The sequence below is a fragment of the Pyrgilauda ruficollis genome, unplaced genomic scaffold (assembly GCF_017590135.1).
Source record: "Pyrgilauda ruficollis isolate IOZ18807 unplaced genomic scaffold, ASM1759013v1 scaffold21, whole genome shotgun sequence".
Classification (NCBI taxonomy): domain Eukaryota; kingdom Metazoa; phylum Chordata; class Aves; order Passeriformes; family Passeridae; genus Pyrgilauda; species Pyrgilauda ruficollis.
The window spans coordinates 5,580,645-5,603,417 of record NW_024520318.1 but is presented as its reverse complement, the minus strand read 5'-3'; the positions used below and the strand labels follow the sequence as shown (position 1 = coordinate 5,603,417).

Below are 22,773 nucleotides of genomic sequence, written 5' to 3'. Positions count from 1 at the left end.
TGATCAGTTAACCTGGTCTTTTCAATACTCATTTAATGAAGCATTCTGTGAAATTAGAACGACATTGATGTTCTACTTTTCAAATAATGGGTCACTTCTGATTAAACTTCGATTGAACATCCAACTTTCAATCTTAAAACAAATTGCCTCCTTTTCTTTTTAATTTGAACCCAATTTCCTGCTGCCCTCGGGTCTTGTGACAGTAATTAATTGATTTATGAATCAATTAAATGGAAATCAAAAATGCAGGCTAAAATCTCTTAAAGCCCCAAATCTGGCTTACTCTTGCTTATTTATGATGGACACTTGCACTAAAATTCACTTCTGATTTTCTACACTCATTTTTCTAACTTATCCTTCCTTAACTAATTAAGAGAACAAAATGTTTCACCATCTAAAGGTACTAAATTCACCATCCCTTGTGTGCTGTCTTATACTTTCAATTTATATGCCAACTTTCAACCAATGCATTTTAAATCACGAATAAAATCCCACAGCATTACTGGCTATTTAATGGAAAACAGTCAATACCAAAACATGCTTTAGAGATATATTTTGCTGTTATTAAATAAAAAAGTTTTTAAAAAATATCAAATTTTGCCATGCATGGTCTTAAAACTGAAATTATTTCTATAAATACATGTGATTTTTTTTACAAGCTGAATCCACAAAAGATTCTGTTTTCCTGACAATTACTTGAGAAACAGTAGAATTACCAGTTAGAGAAATTGTGAATTTATGTACTCAAATTATGTAGGTAACAATTCCTTAATATGCTCTCATTCCACAACCAAACTGATTTTTCTTGCCTGCTGAATGTTCCCCAGCTTTTACAAGAAGACCTCCTTCTGTTCTTAACCTGGTGAACAATACACAAATATCTCCAGAAATAATTTTTCTGGGGCTGGTGGGGAGGAGGGCGAGGTGAGGGGAGGTTTTTTTGTTGTTTATTTGTTTTGAAAGTAACAGGCAGTGGAGGTTTCTCCACCCAGCAACAAAGATGCTCAATCTGGAAAAACAATCTTCAGACTAAAGTTCTTTATCCCGTTTGACTCCACCCTTGTTAACATTTGTCAGAATTGTCCATACTCAGGCCAGCAATGCCCTTCAGCACTTCACAATATTCATGGCACCAGTTTTACATGGCACAGGAGACAAAAGAAGGCACCAGGAAAAGTAAAAACAGAAAGGAAGCAAGTGAGAGCAGAAATCCTTCTGAAATTTGTACAGGTAGGCAAGAGGTATAAATGTGCTAATCTTACACTGCTAAAGCCTGCAACGCAAATACACAAAAGAAGGATGGAAACCAAGAGAAAAATGTTTATTTTCTTCATACAGACCAAAGAAAAATGTCTAGAAGGTGAGAATTTAGGGGTTGCTTTTGCTTCATCAGGACTGACACTGTGCTCTGTTACCTGTCCAATATAAATACATGCTGTGTGTGTTCCACGGGCTATTAACCTGTTTCACTCTTTCTGCCTTTTTGTAGTACAACAGCACAAAAAGTAGAATTGCAGAGAACTGAGGGATACACACAATTGTGCAGTGGCTGGCAACTGAAACACAGAGCAGACACTGCACATCTTCGGAATCAACCTGGGCACAGGTTCAGCTGGGAGGCTGCAGTCACACAAGGCACACTCTGAAGCTGTGCAGTGCCCAAAACTGTTACCCAGAATCCCAGAGGCTTCCCAACTGCGTCAGGACTTGTCTGTATTCAACACCAGTGCCAAAGAATTGTCACAGTGTGATGGAGAAAGCCTTGCCAGGAGAAAAGATAAAGAGAGAGCAGTGAGAAGAACAAAAACACCTCTGAAATCTGCACTGCAGGCTCTCACTAATTCCTTCTTCCATTTTCCCTAAGTCAAGCAATTGGCATACGGTGTCCGGGCAGAAAATATACAATTGCATTTCTTTGTGACAGAGTTGTTTCACCTCACCTAGGCTAAAAGGCCATCTCTTCCCCCTTTTTTATACTGCCTGGCAGGGTGATTGAACAAGAGGTTTGACTGTAAGAAGGATCAAAAAGAGAGTAATGGAAAAGGTATCTCATAGACTAAAATATGGCTTATCATCATCTATCTGGATTACTTTTACTTTGGGAGGGTATTGCAGACTGAAGCAGATTTACTGAAAAAGTAGATTATGTAGAATGGAACAGACTGAAGCCAAAGTATGGTTCAAATTGAATTGATGAAATAATAACAGGCATACAGGATTTCTCAATAATAAAGGCCCATAGGGCTGCAAATGCACTGCAGAAGAGATTTCCTGCCTCTCCATCTCACTAGCAGGGTAGCTTTACTCCTTCTAGCAAAAGCTCTGGATAGCTAATTAAATATCACCTCCCAAATCCACAGAAGATTATAAAGTAATGTAAAAGTTTGTTTCTCTGATGCATAAGACATAAAAAGGTCCTTTAAAATTATTTTTATTAAGCTCTGCAATTGCCACAGCCTAACATGTGTCTTGAAAGTGAGAAGGCCCCTGCAAAACAGGCTTGTCAGAAGGAGTTTCTGACAAGAGTCTTTTCTTCTGTATTTTCACCATTTCAGTTTACTGAAGACCTTTCAGAAAAGAAACAAAAGCACATCTATTTTCTGTTTGAATATTCTGGTAAAGATGTGCAGTGACCTTGCAATGCTACCCAATGCTGGACAAAATGAGCAAGGCCTGCCAAAGAAGGCTGCACAAGAATACAGGAGAGGCAGAATTGGAATCACTGCTGCACAAGTTATTTTATTATTCAACTCAACTGCAGCCAGAAAAAACCCCAGCCAACTGTCATAAGGGAAAGAATATAAGCACATTTCTCTCATCTCTTTTAATTTAATGTTTTCTTCCTTATGTTAGTAAGTGAATTGAAATAATCACTGTAAAGCTATAAATTCACAGACTGCAGCACAAAGAAAGCAAGTTTTAGGATGTCAGGATACTTGCCTGGTTTTACTCCTCTGCAGTTTTCCCTTGGTGCTTTTTACACTGAAAGCAGAATCAGCAGTTTAGGAAGGAGTGGCCCAAGTCAGAAACCTGGAACCTGACAGAGGATCTTCCCAAAGTTTCAGAACTTAGAAATAGGAAGCTCAGTAAGATTCAGTACATCTAAGAGAGAACAGCTTTTCTTGGATGTGTTGTGTGAAGGGTGCAAGCACATTTTGTAGCATTTTATGATCAATTATGAGCATTCAAATTATGCAGAAACATGAAGTTCCAGGAAGATCACCCTAACCATGTCCTGCTGGAAGTCATGAATGCCAGCGACGATGTCTTTCACAATCAAATATTATCAATGCTTTTATTTCCTGATGCAATGCTTCCTATTTCCCACTTTAAATTTTAGTGCTCAAAACAAACAAACAAACAAACAAACAAACAAAAAAAACCCCAATTAATTACAGTGAATGAAGAGGTCTAATGTTAGACACTACACAGATGTTGTGTAGGTGGGAGGCTCACCACCTTGCAGTGATAAAAATTGTGTTTTGCTAAGAATAACAATGTCTTCAAGACACTGTTTATCAGAAGCCTTATTAACCAGTTCTTCAATATCCATGATAAGAAATATCAAATATTGCAAATTTTATCAGCGAGAATGAATCACTGATCCAAACCACAGCTGTTTGATTGTCCAGTGATCTTGATTTTTTCCTCCAAAAAACAAAACTGAGTGCCACACTACTAATATCTACTGGCGCAAAACAAGTTTTGATGTTTATTCCAGATATCCTGCCAGAAAATATTTAATTGGTCAGTTGAATGCAGCCACTCAGAAGGACAATGGTAAAACACTGCCATGAAATGCAACAGGCCATTTAATTCTCCAGGAAGAACAGAGAATTCAGTGACATCTGTCTTTAGATAATATATAGTTTCAGTAACTAGATGCTTCAAACGGAAGCAATTAATTGGTGTCTAAACAAATTTTTCACATTTTCCCATATCCCATTGATCCTATTAACTCCCATCACTTTCTTCCACTGCCTTCCAACAATCCTCAGTCAATTCCAAGACACCGAGGAGCCTCTGAGGGAATCTGCAAGGACAGAGCTCACAGAAACAACATGTACTCATGCAGTGTGAATGAATGCTAAAGAAGCTGTGTGATTTTGATACCATAAGGCAAGTTCACGTAAAGAATTTTCCCCTTCTGGATGCACTGTGTGATGTTTGGAACATCAAAGCATTAGGATTTGTGAGGCCAGACAGAATTTTTTGGAGCAGAGTAATGTATCCAAACTGATGAGGACGTCATCAGTTTCACTAGCATTAGTGCAATAACAAAGATGCTCTTCCATGAAATTAAGTAGCTAAATATTCATATTATTCAATAAAACAACTCAAGCAATCAATTGAACATCAAATGCATTTTGTCTTGTAAAACACCGAGTCATTAACCTTAACAATTTCACCATGCTCTCACTACCAAATTCAACTCAATTAGCGTCCAAATGAACAGATGGACTAATGAATTAATGAATTATTGGTGAGTACTACACTAACCCCTGACTGAACTGAGAAATTAGGAAACACTAATTTATGCTAGAGACAGAAAAAACACATTGGTCAGGAAAAAGTCAGTCTGAATAAAGAGAAGCACAGCTATTATAAAGCCAGCATAATCTCTGAGTCAGAAAGGCAGCTGTGGTTTGGACCCTCAGGAAACCTGCTGGGGACTCCTGGAACCATTCCTTGTTATGCACTGGCAGCTCACTGCTTGTCCAGAAACACAAATGAAACCTTTCTCTTCACCTTGACACAACCAACTCCCACTGCCACGCCTTGCTGCCCTTAAAGTTCTACTACACAGTTAATAAACTCTCTCAGCAGCAAGTGCAACAGCATCAAACTCTCCAGAGGAAGCTCAAAAAAGGGAATCCTGGGTTCCCAAGCAAGCATCCTGAGCCTGATACACATTTGCTCCTTTGCAAAGACTATCAGGTATATCAAGCACACTGGTACTTTGATTCTTTCATACAGGCTTGAAACATCTCCAGTAACTGCCCATGGGCAACTACCAGCAGTGTTACTTCCTTAAAAAAATTAACATGTATCAGGGAGAAAAGAGAAATAAAAGAGGGAATGAGGGGAGCCGTGCAGAGCTGTATTTTCAGATGGAAAAGCTACCAAATCACAGATCAGCACAGCAACACACTGCTGTTATGCAAACTCCCTCCTAGACTAGATGTAGGAGGAGAAACAAGGCTTCTGTTTGGGGTAAGAAATTCCATGGAATTTCAGACTCAGACAACCAGTGCTAAATCTGTTCCAAGGACATTCATACAATGCCACAGGCCCTGAAGTTCTCTGTTGAGCAGCTAAAGCTGAATTAAGCACATCGTGTCTTTGCATATGGTCCACCCTGATCCCTCCAAGAAAATGATGCTGTGATGCTTCTAATAGAATTTCTTGATAAATATACTTGGCTTTGATAAATTAATTGGTACTGGGTGACACTTAATCAAGCAGGATACAAATAATAATGTCAGATAAACAGCAGGACATTTACCAGAAGGGCCTGGTCAGCTGTAGATAATCCAAGCAGTCAGAAATCTCAAGACTGTGTCATGGCTGCACTAACTCTTTCCTGGCTGGAAAGGGACTGGAGGACACAGAATTAAAGGAGAAAATCATCTGGATATGGAGCAACAATGGATTAATGCTGTGATTCAAGGTGGTGAGATAACTGCATTAAGAACATGAGAGATCCAGAACTTCAGAAAATAAAAGTCGACTGACTTTAAGCACTGGAACTGTTTGAGCAGTAATTACATGACTGATACAAAACTAGCTAAAAATAAAGAATATCACAGGTCAGACTACTCAGGTTTGCTTTCAAGGTGCACACATCAAAAAACACTGCTGCATATGCACATTATTAAAAAATAACCAACAACTTACTAACTTGCTCTTTTTTTTTTTTAATATTTATTGATGGACACATCAAGGTTGTATTTGTGGAGTGGAAACTATACCACAGGCTTTGTTTCCTTCCACAAAGCCACACTGATTATACATGTAGATGAATTTAAAAATTAAAAGTGTTTGGGGTTCAAACACCATCTTCCTTCTCACTTTGGAACAGATACAAGGGAGATGCACTGAAGAACACTCCAAGCTGCCTGAGCCCTCCCTTTCACCAACATCAGCACATCAAAGAGACAAAAGCAGCTTGCAAGATGAGAGTTATTTTTCTGTAAACTAGACCCTAAGTTCTCTCCATCAAGGACGGTTCCTCTGTTTCTTTTCTCATAACAAAGAAATCTTGGAAAGCTTTTGAGTTCTTTTGAGAGAAGTGCATGATGTGTCAGTCTAAGCATGTAAATACTGAAATGAAGAACCTGCAGTAAGTTTCCCCAAAGAGTGATAAAAAGGAAGAAAAGAGGGCAGAACAGGGTGGAAGGGAGGCTGCAGAGGCTGATGGTAACAACTGAGAGACCACATTCACTGGAGAGTTAAGATTTAGTGCCCTCTGTTTTACACCAGTTTGGGTGAAAATCACTTTTAAGGGCCCTAATGAAAGTTGAAAGTTACCTTCAGAAAGTTATGCATATTTCAACAGAAATAAAAATCATTATGCATTCTCTCTAAAGAGGATACAATCTCAAACTGTCAAAATTCTAAACTCTTCTACATATATTACATACAAATGCCTTCTATAAAGAAACGTCTTTTCATCTTTCTTCTAAATTAGCTTAGTGGTCCATGGTATTACACTACCTTGGTCTAGCCTGTGAATAATGTGACAGGTAATTTTTATACTTCTTGCCTGTACTTAAGTTTGAGTGAAGATACGGAAAACAACTTTTATGATCTAGGTGTAAAAGTAAATGTTCTGTGAGTCCTGCATACCCAAACGTGGACATCTACTATGAAATGTTTCATGATGATTATGTGTCCATCAATAAATATCAAAAAAAAAAAAAAAAAAAAAAAAGAGCAAGTTAGTAAGCTGTTGGTTATTTTTTAATAACTTGCATGTGCAGCAGTGTTTTTTTCCCAAGCAAAGTAAAAATGCTAATGCTGATGTAAACTACTACCTTATCGCAGAGGGGATTTAAGATTCTGTTTTACCAGACAGGAATCATTCTGTAGCAGGATGCACTGAGAAGGATGAAAAATATGCAGATAACAAGGGAAATCATCCAACTATAATTAAAAAAAAGGATTCCTCATGAAACTGTTGACTGCAATGACACAGAAATGGATGGTAACAGTCAATTAATTTCCATCTTGAAAAAAGCTCAAAATAAACCTGTATCAGCTGAAGTTTGTAAGTGATGGAACTCAAAATGCTGAACAGTTCAATGATGTTTGAGTTACAAGGCTGGAGAAAAAGTCAAATCCCTGACTGAAACCATGGAAAACCCAGTTTATATTTTCTCTACTACCCAAACATTAGGCAGCCACAGCAAGGCTCTTTTTCTCAGTGTCTGTGATTACTTGTGCTCCAGGACTTCAGCAGCAATGCTATAAACTGTGTAAGGAAGGAAGTAATCAAAATAAATTAACTTGTAACCAGGGGGTTGAATCTTTTCCCTTCAGGGAAGAAGCCCAGTACTACCCAAACACAGATCTTTTAAAAACTACTTTTCCCTGTCCCCTTTCATGAAAGAAAAAAAGGCCATCAGAATGTTGAGTCTAGCAGAGCAAACTGCACTTTAAGGTGCTCCATCAAGAGGAAAACTAAACATGGAAAATTACAAAGATGATGCTCATACAAAAAGGAAAATAATGCAAATCTTAAGGAACTAAGAAGGAGAAGTATAAGAAACAAGGTGAGCTCTGAGTGATAGGGCAGGCAGACAATCCATGTACATGCATTCAAAAATGAGAACCATCATGAATCCAAACAGGAACCCAGTGCACGTCCCTGAGGTCATACACCACCACGTCCAGGGTTTTCAGAGTTATTCATAATTTACAATCAGGTAACCAAGAGCTGAACTTCAGCTATGTAAATAAGATTACTTTGCTTACAAAGTTAAAATACCGCAGGAGAGGAATTTATATCTAAGACACCAAGCAGAGTTGTGATACTCACCTGTGCCATGCGGTTATTTCTGACATACTAATGCTCATACAATGAAGTAATTTGACTGCTATCCAGCTTTTATGCAGCACAGAGAGTGACTAAGACAAGTCTTTGATTTAACAGCTCTCTTAGTTTATGTTACTCGTCCTTTTTGCTGTAAAGCTAACAGAATATGTTTCTAACACTATTCTCTGCTGAGGTGAGGACTAATAGACTAATCATGGCTTTCAGCAGCAGAGGAACTCTGATTTGAAACCAACACTTAGGTCTCTCTCTGGAGACTCTACACAGTCACTTGTATGCACACTAATCATTCTCTTGAATAGCATGCCTCATACTGAAAGCAAAATAATCAGCAGTATTAGGAAAATCTGATCAGCTTGTCTCCTAACATATTACTAATCAGAATGCGACCCTCATGTGATGGAAAACCCAGCACAGCAGAGGTAAGGGGATGAGGAAGGCTTTCTTTAGTAACTGCAAGAGAATCCTTGGAAACTGGGGCAATATTATGATTTTTTCCACTTGAGAAATTCTTCTAAGTTTACTTATTTTGAGACTAAAATGCTGCATATTTTCTGCTGGTGAATAAAAGAGCTGCATTTCACCCAGTGCACTTTTACAGCAGTGGCTGAATTCTCAGAATGCACTTTACTGGCTCACAGAGCCGACCACGGGCATTTGCCAGGCAGATTTAACCTCCCCGAGGCTGTGGTTCACTGTATTACGTAATTCCAAGCCAGACAGTTTTACTTACTCTTCTGGCCTGAGTGTTTCCTCTTACAACTTTTATTTCCTTGTATTTACTCCTCAGGTTCCTGTCAATGGAAGGTTTTTATAACCTTCTCTCTGCGGACTGGCATCGCTCCTACTGGGTAAGAAATGCATTTCTAAAGCTGACCTGGAGCTGCTGCTCTGGAGGAAGAATACAAGCACAGGTCTTGGGCTTTTTAACGCCAAACCAGTTTTTTCCAGCTGTGGAACAGCATCAGTTTTACCTGACACTGCACAGTGGCTGACAGGTGGGTAAAATAAACAAGTGATGTATATTCCAAAGGAAGAGTGATTCCTGAGTAGTCACAGCAGTGAGAGAGAGAGAGAGAAGAGGAAACCAACCTGGCAAAATGATTACACTCCATTTCTGAACCTGTTTGCCCAAATCTTGTTTTGCATTGAAGCTGACAAAGCTGAGGTGTAGTTTAAAAAGCTGGATGGAAACAAAAAAGCAAAAATCCCGCCCTGCAAACCAAGAGATTTTTATCAGCCCCTAACCTGCCTAACAGAAATTCCTACAATGTTTATTAACATGGCTGTCAACACAGAGTTATTTATCTGCCTTATAATATCTGTCAATAAATAGAATCCACAATAAACAATGGCAATAAACAGTAAAGGATAAACAGATTGCTTGTTAGAACGTAAGAGAGACAATGAGCTTATCTTCTGGAGGACTGTTAACAACTTGTACAATAAATAACACAGATATAGCAAATAATCCAAATTTAGTCATTCTGTGTGATTTCGCTTTTAGGGAAAAATTCCATCCTCTTGCCAAGAGAAATTTACACATTGTGCCAAACAGATTTATTTCTCACATAAAACAGACCTCATGGGGTCAAGGTCTTCTACAGTCTGAGAAGTGCAGTACATCTACTTCAAGACTGCAGATTACACTTAGCAAGTTTATTTCTAGGAAATGGATTTTCAAGAAGGACAAAAGCTGAATTTTTAACAAAGAACCAAATTTAGAGTGTCAGGTTTAAGTAAATATAGAAATATTGTCATTTATGATTTTAATTACATTGACGAGTCATTCTGAGAGACAAAATTGCACATTTACAAGGTTAACTGAACATGAAGAATAACCTTGTATTAAAGCAGACAATAGCCAAGGGAACCTTCAATGTTCATATTGTAAATGTTTCGGGGAAATACTCACTATTTTGATATACTGAATTTTGCAGATTCTTTCTCATGGTCTGTAGATTGTATATACACAGATCTTGAATGAAAACTATGTGGAATAGCTGCTAAGTGACAACAAAAAATGCCACTTGACCACAAGCCTTCCATAAACATTGCACTCACACATCTTCTGCCTTCAGATTTTCCTTACAGTCTTTTACCTTGCGTTTAATCTGAAATCGAAAACTTTGCTTGATAGGTACCATAATGTTTAGAAACAGAAGTCTCCTTATTGATATAAATTCTTGACTTAATCTATTTTAATTTACACAACAACACGACAGCAATGCTCCCTATTTGGCACATCCCTGCTTTGTTCTGCGTGTGTGACAGAGAAGCATGTTAGCAGGCAGTGTCAGGAAACATTCCAGCTCAGCCCAGCCTCAGCTTTGCTCCTCAGCTTGGAAAGATGTGCACACAGGAAATGAGCACAGTGAAGAGGAGAAAGAAGTGAGGAGAATATGAAGTCAGTGCATCATTACATTTGCATGAAAACACACACCTCTTCTCCTGCCTATTGCATCTTGAAACACCTAATGCCTTCCTGCTCTTCAGCTGACCAAGTGAGGCTGAGTTTGAGATGTCCAGCTGCAAATAAACTACAGTAGTGAAGGTGGAGGAAGGACAAACCCTCCTAACAATTTATTTGTCTGCAATTCCAGCCTGAACTCCAAACAGCATAAAGTGCCTCTTCCTTCCACCTGCCTTGCAGAGGATGATGGACTGAAAAATGCCATGGTGTCTGGAACAGACTCCAGTCAAGCATACAGATCCTTACGACCAATGGTTATCCTAGAGAATCTTATTTTTCTCATGGTATGAAAATGGATATAGAGCTCATTTTGAAGATTCTCACATCCTACTGTGCAGTAAAAAAATACACATCAATACCTGTTTCCTCTCTGTTGAAAACAGTCTCAAAAGTTGGCTTAGATAACATGTAGCCTATAAAACTATCATCAATATTAACATTTTAACACAACATCCCTCAATGTGTAGCTGTTTCTTTGAATACAATATCCCTAGAAAAAAGTCACTTTGAAGATCTGTGGTAATCCTCTAAATACCTAAAAAAATGTACTTAGATAAAATTCCACTGGTACAGGATATAACCTGAGAAAACATAATTTTATCTTGCTGCTATTTTCAGTTTGTCATAACTACCTCTGATGCTTTGATGTCCTCATAGGAAAACTGCGTGGCAGGTACTCCGAGGTGGTTGATGAAATAATCTGAATCTCCCTGTATCTGCACAGAACTCACATTGGATTCTGGACATCTAGGCTTTTCCACACAGTTCAAGCTCTGGATCTGAAAAAAACCAAACACAAATCAAAACTCTACTTAATTATTTGCAGTCAGGCTCTTGAAGACTTGTAGCAATATCTCATTTAAACAGCAATTTTTGGGTTGAAGCAACTTCAACATGGAAGAGAGTGAAGTTTTGCTGCCACATGGCTGAGTCTTTCAGAGGAAAAGGAAATTCTTATCTGAGGTGACAGGAGAGGCAAGAGAAGAGTTAAGGCACACAGAATGCCTCATGCTGGCCAGAAGATTAAAAGGAATCATGGTGGTGCCTTTTGGAAGATTTTGAGATCTTTAATGGCTCCTATTCACTTAATAGCATGCTCTGCCCCAAGAAAAAGCTGTATGGGACTGTCATATTCAATCTATGACATGTCTGTGAAATGCTGTGTAAAGAGTTGTACAAATTGGCAATATAAAGAATTTCCCACAAAGTGGGGCTTAAGAGAAAAACACAATTAAAAGGCTAAAGATACCCAATACACATCTTCTGTGTAAATAATACTTACATTTTCTGTGTAGGTTTCTGAAAAAATTCTAGCCAGTGAAATCTTTTTATTTCTTTCACATAAGTATTTAATGGTGAAATCTTAGCAACAGAACTGTAATAAATATGGAAACTGGAAATCAAGCCCAGACTGAGTGCCACATACTTGTGTAGCTTTTAAATCTACCAGGTAATTAAAAACTTAATAAACAGTAGGTGTAAAGGCTTTCAACATCTATTACAGCAAATAAGCTACTTAGGTTTCTGTTCAAGAATATTAGGAAATTGAAGTACTGGAGATTATTTGCATTTAGCTAACAGTTTATATAGTATAACGTAACTTCCTCACCTCTACCTACAAAATTACAGGCTTTCTAGAAGAATAGCCTAAGATTTGTTCTACTTTAACACAAAAATACAGCAAATTCTGTATATTAAAGTCTCTGAGGTTATCAGGAAAATGTTAGACAGAGATAAATCTCGGTATTTTCCCATTTCAAAATTAGCATGATTATTGCTTCAAAGTTTCATTTCAGTGCTGTGAATAATGCAATTGCATATTACACAGTTTAAATAAAGGCTGCAGTCTCACAGAAAATTATTTTAAAATACCTTCAAGAAATAGCTTCCATTTCATAAGTAATTTTGAAAGGTTTACTCCTGTATTACTCCTTTTTTTTTTATCTGTTAAGTATTTCTGCTCCTGCCAGTCTTACATACAGTCACAGTTGTTCAAGGCCTGTCCAAAAAGTTCTAACAGAAAACGCAGAAACCTAAACAACAAATTCATTGGAAAAGGTGTTTTTAATAAGTCTTAACAGTCTTTCCCACTCAAACTCACTGCACAGCACACACCCAGGAAAAAAAGCCATGGTTATGAGTTTATGCATATATCTGTGTACAAGATCCACTGCTCCTTCCAGGAATTATAAGGCATTTAAGGATCACCCAGTGTTCTTCACTGCAGCACAGATCAGACTCTCCTCACTTCACACTGCCCACCACAGCTGGTCAAGTTTCATAAATGATGAGTATCCTGCTCTTCCTTTAATGCTTAAACACTCACTGAATGATGTGAAATTGTGAAATACAGCTTTTGACAGTTAATTCTGAATATCCATCAACTCCCATTTCTACCAGCCTACCAGGAGCTGAAGAGATGTCTTCCTACAGCAACCATGAAATTTAGCTTTTCTTATGCATGGAAGTTTGTATATGAAATGTTTACAGCTTTGGTTAAGAGGACTATAAAATATGGTGGTTTGGGGTTTTTTATCACCATTCTTGACAGTACAGGATTAATATTTTTATGACAGCAATGTTTAATTCAATAGTACAGCATTTTAAGAGTTTAACTGCTTTATTCCACTTGCACTGTTCTCACACACAAGCCCAACAATAAATACTTAACCCAGCACCCATACAGGAGAATGCTCTACATGCAAGATGCTGTGCTCCTCCAATCTGTTTTTATTGTAGTGCAGACTCTACAACACCAGCATTCTTCAACTTCTTGGTAACAACTGCAAAGTTCATATAGTGTGTTTTGCATTCATTAAACAAATGAAATGTTTCCCCAGACTAATAGATTTAAAGAATAATAATGCTCCACTATTAATAAAATGAATAAAATTAATTTAAAAAACCCTTTAAATAAACTATTAGCAACAGAATAAATAGAATAAACTATTAGCAACACACAACTAACTCCCATTTGTAGAGTAGCCAAACTGTATTTCTTCAGCTGGTTAGCCTTACAAGAAAAACACAGACTGGCTGTATTTAGAGCACTCAGTTGCTCAGGCTGGACTTCACTGTGTCAGTCAAGCTCTCCCTTAGACTGGAGGCAAACTAAGCCACTGGTGAGCCAGGAATCAAGGAGTGCCTGGTGTCAGTGCAAGGATTCATATGCTATTTATAATTGAATAATTTTATTTCTCTGGAGTTCATTTTGGGTGCTAGCAGCACCTTACAGGTTTATGTTACAAATGTGAGAAAATGAAGAGTACCATATGGCCAATCAAATACATTTAATTTGAGTTAACATTCTAAAATAGACTGACACATCTGAAGTACAATCAAATGGGACTTCATTGCAGATCTTATTAGTTAGTTCTGGTTACTACTTTTCTTTGCTTGACTCCAGTTTCACTTAGAACATTACCACCTTTTGAAAATGGATTAAAACATCTAAGGAGCTTTCAACATGGCAAGTAAAGAATGAACAGTTATTCTTACAGTATGTCAGTGATCCCAGCTTCGGAACTACAACAAGGAACCTTATTCTTCATGAATAATTGATCTCTATTTCTGAGCTGAATCACCACCTGTGCCAGGGACTGGTGCAATTAAGGACCTGAGGTATGAGACCATCTAGAGGAAGTAAAATTCCTCTAGATGGTCTCATAAAAAATGTAAAAAAAATGTCTAAAGGAAGAGCTACAGAATTTATTTAATTCACCACAGATCTTGTAAAAATGCAGAAATCAAGAGATTAACATATTTATTACTGTAAATATGTAAATCAACAACAGGTAGTAAAGGCCAGAGAAGCTGCACAGCAAAGGACTCACTGGTCTGTGTCTCTCATCCATAAACACCTGCCACTCTAGCAAACAGATCATTAGAGGCAGAAGGCTTGATGGTTCTTAAAAAAATATTAATAGATGACTGTCAAAGGCTATTAAAAAACCCATGGAGTTCCTAGGAATTGCATCAATTCTATGGCAAGCATACTTCTCTGTTTTCTCCCAGCTGACTGTCAGGTTTGGCTATAAATATCCTGTTCTGCTCTGTCTTTATTGATTATTACATATTGCTATTAATGCAAATCAGCTCTTTAAGAAATTATTAGGGAGATTTAAGATGGCAATTTGCCCTGCAGACCTCAAAGTGCTTTTCAAACCAACTGAAGGCAAGCAAGGTATCTAATATTTTTGTCTTGCTCCATATCATAGAGCAAAACAACTACATAATAGTTAATTGCACAGCATTTCCCCCATTTTGAGCCTTATCAAACTGACATGATTCAAGTGCGTGCATAAAAATAATTCTAAATTATATTCATAGATTCATTCTTTCTCTGTGTAGGAAAAGAAAATCTAAATGTGGTGGTGATAATATGCTATAGATGGAGAGTAGTTGTGGTTTAAATAGTCTGAATGTTACACACCACTGATGTGATGTATTTGCCTATTTATACAATGTGATCATTTGATTACCTGATTAAAGCTACACCATGAAATCTTATGAGGTAGAGTGACTAAACCTTGCTGCATTTAATTAATGTTATATTAAGATTGAAGTGATTAATTAAAAATTAATAAAATGTTGGTTCCTTACTTCCTTAGCAATTTTCCCTTCCCACTTACACATATTTTCATTTAAACATGCTTGAAGCCTTAGTGAAAATATCTAAAATCATAACATTATTTAATGATCTTTAAGGGCAACATGAAGACTCTGGTGAAATTCTGTAGCCCTGCAAAATCAGTCACAGAAAAGAGAAATTTAAATCTCAGAAATTGCCTCTTGTTTGGGCTCTTCAGGACTACCAGAGTGAAGTGAGAGATGTTCCCTGCACACACACTTATTCCATTGAGAGGAACTTGTCACCAGGGGAAAACAACTCCCTCACAAACTGTGTTTCTTGAAAGTCATCAGAGACAAGGACTTCAGCATCATCTGAATCCCTCTGATACTCATGGACACTGCAGGTGATTCTCAAACAAATCACTACAACCCCAGGGATCCCCATTAGACAATCTGAATTCCCTCACCACCAAAATCCTCTGTGCTTTCAAACACAAAAGCATCACACCTGGAAATTCCAAGAGTAAACAGTCTTCTAGGCTGTGCAGGGAGGTAGAACTGAATTTTCACTGCCTTTTAGATAAACCTCATGGCTTTAAAATAATTGTTCTTTCAAAAGCCTGCAGGTATTCTGCATGCCAGAGAAGGCCTTTTCCACCCAGAGGGGAAGAAGAAAATGGTGACAAACACAATACTTTAAAAAGGTCAGGTCAAACCAAGATTAGCCAAGACCCAGTTCTGATATTGTATTCAGATTTCTACTGAACCAAGGAAAAGTCAGTTTACCTAAGAAACACAACCTGCTGAAAATAAAACTCCAGTGGTACCTTTCAAAATTGTGAGAAGAAATTTTTGCATTTCAACGGCAACTTCCAAAAAAAAGGGGAAATTACAATACCAGTGGTTATAAATAATGCATGGAGAAATATCTATGCTTGGAACAAAAAAATTAAATATATTGCTGCATGTTATACTACTTTCTAAAATGGAGTTATTTCTTATTTAGCTTACAGCTAGAAAAACATGAGACAAACTTAATCCTGTAATTCTTGTTCAAGGCTTTGGTTTCTGTTAAGAAGTATTTGCATACTTTTAAATATTTGTCTTATTTTTAAAAAAAACCCATGACCATTCAGTGTAAAGTCTTTATAACAAATGGTACCTCACAGGACTAAATCACATTTTAGACGCAAAAGTTACATCAAACTGGTAGGAAATACAAAACCAAGGTAGTAAAAAATTATATAGTGTAAATTTAATTTTCTATCCTGCACTTTTTCTACATTTAACTTTATCTACTGACAGTCTTTCTCTGATTCCTGATGCTTGTTACATGATTCTGAATTACATTTATCCTTCCTATAACCAAATTGAAGTCCCATGCCTCATTGAGTCAAATGTACCTGTTGCCAACATTCAGCACAAACTGCTAGGAATTTTAATGGCTTTTTAAAGGAAGGTAAAAATCAAGCGAGTATGTTCCCATTTGATAAGAGAATTTCAGAGCAATCAAATATTTAAAGCTAAAATTACATAGCATGAATTATATAAGTGGTAAGACTTGCAAAGGGAATGCCATCAGCAGTTCCAAGTATCTCAGTACCTTAAAAATAGAGAGTTCTAAAGTTTAAAAAATATAATTGAGAAACTGCTGCACATACCTTTGGTAGCTGTGCATCTCCAAAGTATCCACTTACACCAGAAAATACTGCATTGGAACTTCTTCCATATTTTTTCATCAGCACAGGAAAAGGCAAACTCTCCAAAACTCCAGGTAAAGTGACTTTAAAGACTGAATTCCCATGACCACAGGCTCAGCCTCACTATTCAGTAAGTTACATTTATTGATGGTAAATTTCAGGAAACTGCTTAAAATTGCATTCCATTACAATGAACAACCCAGAAAATACTGTATTAACAGGCAATCTGTCTCCACACCCAACACTCAAAACTTCAGATGCTTTTCCCTTTACAGCTTATGCATTTTGATATAATTTTGAATATATATGATTTTTGACCATTTGTAACTGAAGGATGCAGTCAATATTTTTTTTGATAATGCAAAAATCAAGTCTCCTGGACTTGATGATGCTCAAGCTTTTTCTTGCTGTGTTTGTATCGCAGCACTTAATGTCAGAAATCAGGCCCACAGCTGGGTGTAACATGGACACGACAGTTTGTGACTACTCTAATTTACTACAGTTTGTAGCTACTCTATTTTACTACAGTTTGTAGCTACTCTATTTTACTACAGTTTGTGACTACTCCAATTTACATTTCCCCCAACCATCAGCGTGTGACGCTCTCTGAGCTATGGAGAGCTCAGATGTGTGGCACTTCTACCAGAAATGTTTGCTAGCACCACTTCCCAAACACCACCACTTGCCAATGTGCAAATCAGCTCAGCAGACACCCTCAGGAGCTTCATCATCAAGCTGACCCAGAAAAGCAGATCTCTGCAGAGGTCAGCTGTCTGCCACCCTTTCCCCATGCAGGGGTTTGTTTCACTGTGCTGAGATCTTCAATCTGCTGTTTATGAACACAATTTAAACTCATGTGTTTCACTAGGAAAAAAATAAAGGAAAATAATTTATCCTTCTCCTGCATATTACATGCCTCATATTCCCTGCTCCTCCACACATATTCCCAATATCCAATACTGTATCAGCTCTTTTAAGGGACCCAAGAATCCTGTGGAATCATCCTGCACATCTCTAACAATGCACACAGAGGTAGGACAGACCCCAACACCACATTATCCAGCTAAGAGGGGACACACATATACACAACCATGGTATAGCCAGTGCAACAGCCAGGCTTTTTAAAGTGGGGAAGAAATTTGCCATCAAAATCTCTGACTTTATTACTGTAATCAAAGACCAAACTTCAGTTGTAATAGGCACAAACTTTTTTGTGGCACAGAACACCAAAAATCAGTAATTCTTTGAAGAACTCTCTTGACACATGGGTAACTATGGCAAATATTCCCCCGTGGCACCAGCCTGCTACAAGGCCAGAGAAGTTTACTGCTGACAAAGCTTTACCTTGCCCTGAAACCTGCAGTCTGACACTGAAGCTTCTTAATAGCAACTATGCATGAACAAATCACCCGCTCAAACCACACACAAAACCTATTTTTCAGTCTTTGAAATGGAAAGTCACTCCCACCACTGCACACGGACCATGAAGGTCAATAAACCACCATCACATTTTTCACATAAAAACCCTCTTCTGGACTTCAATGGGAATTGAGCAAATGGCATAATAACAGTATTTGCACTTAAGATATCAAGTATCTGTAGAAATTGAATTTTTCAGGAAGATAATCATGAACCAGATTTATTAAAGTGTGTCAGCACCACAAATGCAGGTCTCCAGGCTCCACTGAGAGATAAATTAAATGATCCAAAAGATGTCAAATAATTTTATTTTTACAGCAGAGGGGTACTGTAATACTCTTTTCCTGACTGGATTCTTCCAAGTTTTATCTATTTAAACCAGAAGAAAGCACCCTTGCCTCTGTACAGCAAAACAATAGCAGCGGGGAAAGGAGAAGAGAAAACCCTAGAGAAGGGAAAGCCATATGGTGAAATGACTTTTTCTTTCTGGTTTCCATAGAAGCTCACTTGAACTTGGTTTCAAGAGCCATGAAATATTAGGGCTTGGGAGAAGAACTTCAACTACCTGAAAAAAATGTGGTTTTAACCAGAACCTGGTTTAGCACTCTAATATGAAACTGATCTAGTCCAAGGAACTTCGAAAAGACTTTCAACAAAATACAAAGTAGCCAGCACTCACCCAAAACTCATCATACATCTAAATGATGTATTTCTTTGTGCTCTGAAAATTAGGATGATTATCTGAGATCTTTCCAAAACCTAAGCAAAGCATTGAACAGGGATATTGTAATTTCTATGTACTGTCAAGCACTACAAGACTAAAGCCACATTTAAGTTTTGCTAAGGAAATGTGGAGTTTTATTAACAAGTTTTCAGGGACATGTCATTGCTTTTTCATAGAAAGCAAGGAAATCGAGAAAGGCTGATAATGTGTTTTATTTCAGAACTGATTAGCAGAGTTCTACAATACAGACAACTGATAGCTCCTAATTACTGCACAATATAATCTAAGTATCTATAACATTATATTTCAGGTTTCATCCTCCAAATTCCGATCTTTAAAAGTTAATTTTGATGCAATAAATTGAACTTTCAGAAACAATGCATATACAATCTATAAGGGAGAAATATTTTCACTGCACAAATTGAGAAAACAAACTGACAAATCCTGTAAAGTGCAATCTAAAGCTATTTACTCTGGGAAGGAAGACTAATGAATGCTACATACATATATTTCTGAGAATAGTAAATAATATAGCATCCACATGAATTTTCAAAGGTGCAGATTCTAGTCAGCAGTGTGGAAAAAATTTACTTCGCAACCCAATATATTTTAATGGGCTAAAGCTATTGAATCCCATAAACATGAGCTCATTTTTTCCTCAATATTAAATCTTTTTCTTTGCACTCCACCTGCCATAGTTTGTATCTCTGGCCTCACTGCTGTAATTGCATATGCAAATAACTGTAAGGATAGAAGTCTCCCTTCTAGTGCTGAATTACCTCTTGAAGGTAGAACATTGAGCATTTTGTAAGTAATTAGACAATAATTATCTAATCAAGACAAGGATGTTGTGTTACAAAGCAGAGGAGCCAGTAGCTCTCGTAAACCTCCTTTTCAAAGAAAACTTAAAGCATTTAAAGTGTTAAAATAGAAAGCTACAAACCAGGTTTTGAAATCCCTTTCAATGCTCTGCCAGGAGACGAAGGTTGGAGCTGTGTGACCTTTAGTTGCCAAAAGAAAGCTTTTGCAGAACCTCCAAGAAAACTATTTCTTGCATTTTGGCTTTTCCTGACATCTGAGATTATCTGCTGTAAAATTTTCTCTGTTCTATTCAGTGAAGCCCCATTCTGTGTGCACTTCAAGACAGGAGTAATGCTATGGGAATTGTGGCTCTTTGACTCAATAAATAAAAGTGCTATGTTACTAATTAAAACCTCAGGAATAGTTTGGAAAATACAGGTATTTTCCACATATATTCAATTGGCTTGAAATTCCTTTTGAAATTTCACAATCCTTGTTTATGGTGTCCCAAAAATCTCCCTTCTAACTCTGTTTATTCTTTTTTTTTTTTACACTAGACAAGACATCATCACCAGAATCTGCTTGTGGTGAACAGATGAAGAATGAACAAACCAGGCAAACCCCATAACAGTTTATGCTTGTGATTATTCAAACTATCACAGTTGTAAATGGATTTGGAATTATTTTCCTCACACCCAATTTCAAAGAATTCATGAAAGGAATTCTAACTTCTCATTTCAGTTTATACCAATTTCTTACCAATTCTGCTTTAAAGGTGCTTTCTTTCTTTCTGGTTGTTTGGCCATACACCTAATTTGTGTATGTGCATTTCTTTCCAATGGGCTGTTTGTGTAGTACAGCTTATACTTATTGAGTCAATTTAATTTCATTCAGCAACATAGTTAATAATGATGAGAGAAACATCAAGAGAAACTTTTCAATGATTTCTGTTTATGTAGGAACTTGAAAATATCCAGAGCTTTCAATCTATCTTCTTCTGTAAGAACTAAAAGTTTACTTTTAAACTCTCTAATGAAAGGCTTTTCTATCGCTAAGAAAACATCTTTCTATTATCATGAAAAAGTCAGTTCTGAAGGGACATAATCAAGATGAAATTAAACAAAGGAATATTTAGACAGAAGTGAAGTTAATTTTTCTAATACTGTAGTCTGGCTAAAGTGTCTGGAAGGGAAAAACAATTCCCTTACATGGTACAGGTCATTATATGGGACAATATTAACTAGACTGGACAATAGAAAACTTGAACCAAACCCTATTCTTGCAGCAGAAAAGGAATTACTTACTTACTCCTGTACTACACCTAAACGTAATAAAATATTCAGATTGATTCAGTTTCATCCATAAGGGCTATTGAAATAGACATTTACATTTCAAACCAAGAAAACCTTTCTGACGATATACATCATTTACACCTCTATTAGAAATCTATGCAAATAGAGGGAAGAACATGGAAGCAGAAAGCTTGAGTCATCAGGAACAAAGGAATTGTTCTCCAGTAAGATCACAGCTGGAAAACTGGTTCATTATTACATTATGTTTTGCTAACAAACCCTTTTCTCCACGTTTAACAGTAATAGTATTTTTATAACTTTATAATTTATAATTTTATTTTTATCAAAATATATGAGTAGGTTAAATTACTCACTGTCTGAATCTGCATTTATGTATTAAAATTATTCAATTTGAAAGAATTGAATTGTGTAACAGCAGACAAAGCAGCATTTTACCAAAAGGAAAAAGAGGTTAGAAGATGCTAAAAAAACCTCCTGCAAATCAAATCCACCATTAAATGAAACTTTTCACATTGGAGAAGCAGCATCTTAATTAATTTAATAGAGCTGGCAATGAATTATTGCCAATTATATTAACAGCATCATTCTAACAGAGTTAGGAATTCCTGAGATAGAAGTTTGCAACATAAACTTCTGATTCTCAAAGAGATTTTCTTTTGTCCTCAACACAAATATAAAAATTAACACCAGCAATCAAATCTAACACTGAAAGTGATAATAGGTAAAAACTGAAAGCTCATGGGGAAGCAATAGTCTTCTGTCATAAAGCATAGAACAAGCAATTCAAATAATCATATTTTTTCTTATTTACAACTACTGATATTGACACTAGGAGATTCACTATTAATGCTGACAGTATTTAAAAAATGAGAAACACATAGAAGTTGAAAGAAGAAAATTGATGCTGACATTAATGTAAGATTTTTTTAAAATCAAGAAATAATGATAGTAGCATCTACGCAGAAGTTTATCTTTGGCTCTACTTCATAAAGAAAAAAGAACTTTCTGTCAATAACACCACCTTTAAATGTAGTGATGTTTTATGCCTTTTATTCCATTAATGGAAACAAATACTGATAAATAGCATGGAACAATACTTGGCACAGTCATTTTTAATGACCAACTCGTTCACCAATAGCTTTAAATCACTCTTTTCCTTGGGAGACAGGAGCAGTGAGTTCTGTTGGGCTCAGCAGTAACAGCAGACCTGGAGTCTCATGGTCACACAATCAGTTAAAAGACAACAGCAATGAATTTATGTTTCATAATAACACTTTTTTTTTCTTTGTGACATGTCCATTATAGAAAAAATCATTAACGGCCTTATTTACAGAGAATGAATCCCAGCCTTGAACAAACCCAATTTACCAATGACACTCTGCCAACAAATGCTGATTCACCAACTGAGCTAGCGAATTAACCATCATTTTCTGTACAAAATAACAGTAGACAAAAATATAACTTGGCAGTACTTCCCTCTTGTTAATGTGGACACTAATTAGTTATATAAAAAATATTTGAATTAAATATGTCAAGGTCTCAGAACTGTTTGAGTTCCTCTTTGCTTAATTAATCCAAATATTTAAATTTGCTTCTTTGTGTAATTTGGTGTTTCAACCAGAATCCCACAGACAGGCATATAAAATTATTATTTGCAGACTGCTTATGTAGCTGCCTTTTGAAACCTGCAACTAATATGAAGATACAATCCCCTC

At 36.8% G+C, this 22,773-nt stretch overlaps 1 protein-coding gene across 1 annotated transcript in view; it reads right to left on the bottom strand.

Moving 5' to 3' along the window:
• NAALADL2 (N-acetylated alpha-linked acidic dipeptidase like 2) overlaps window positions 1–22,773 on the bottom strand; it is a 214,673-nt gene that overhangs the window by 57,344 nt on the left and 134,556 nt on the right. The window contains exon 10 of the mRNA XM_041467998.1: window positions 11,162–11,308. Coding sequence (XP_041323932.1) covers window positions 11,162–11,308 — 147 coding nt within the window. The remainder of the gene's footprint in view (window positions 1–11,161; window positions 11,309–22,773) is intronic.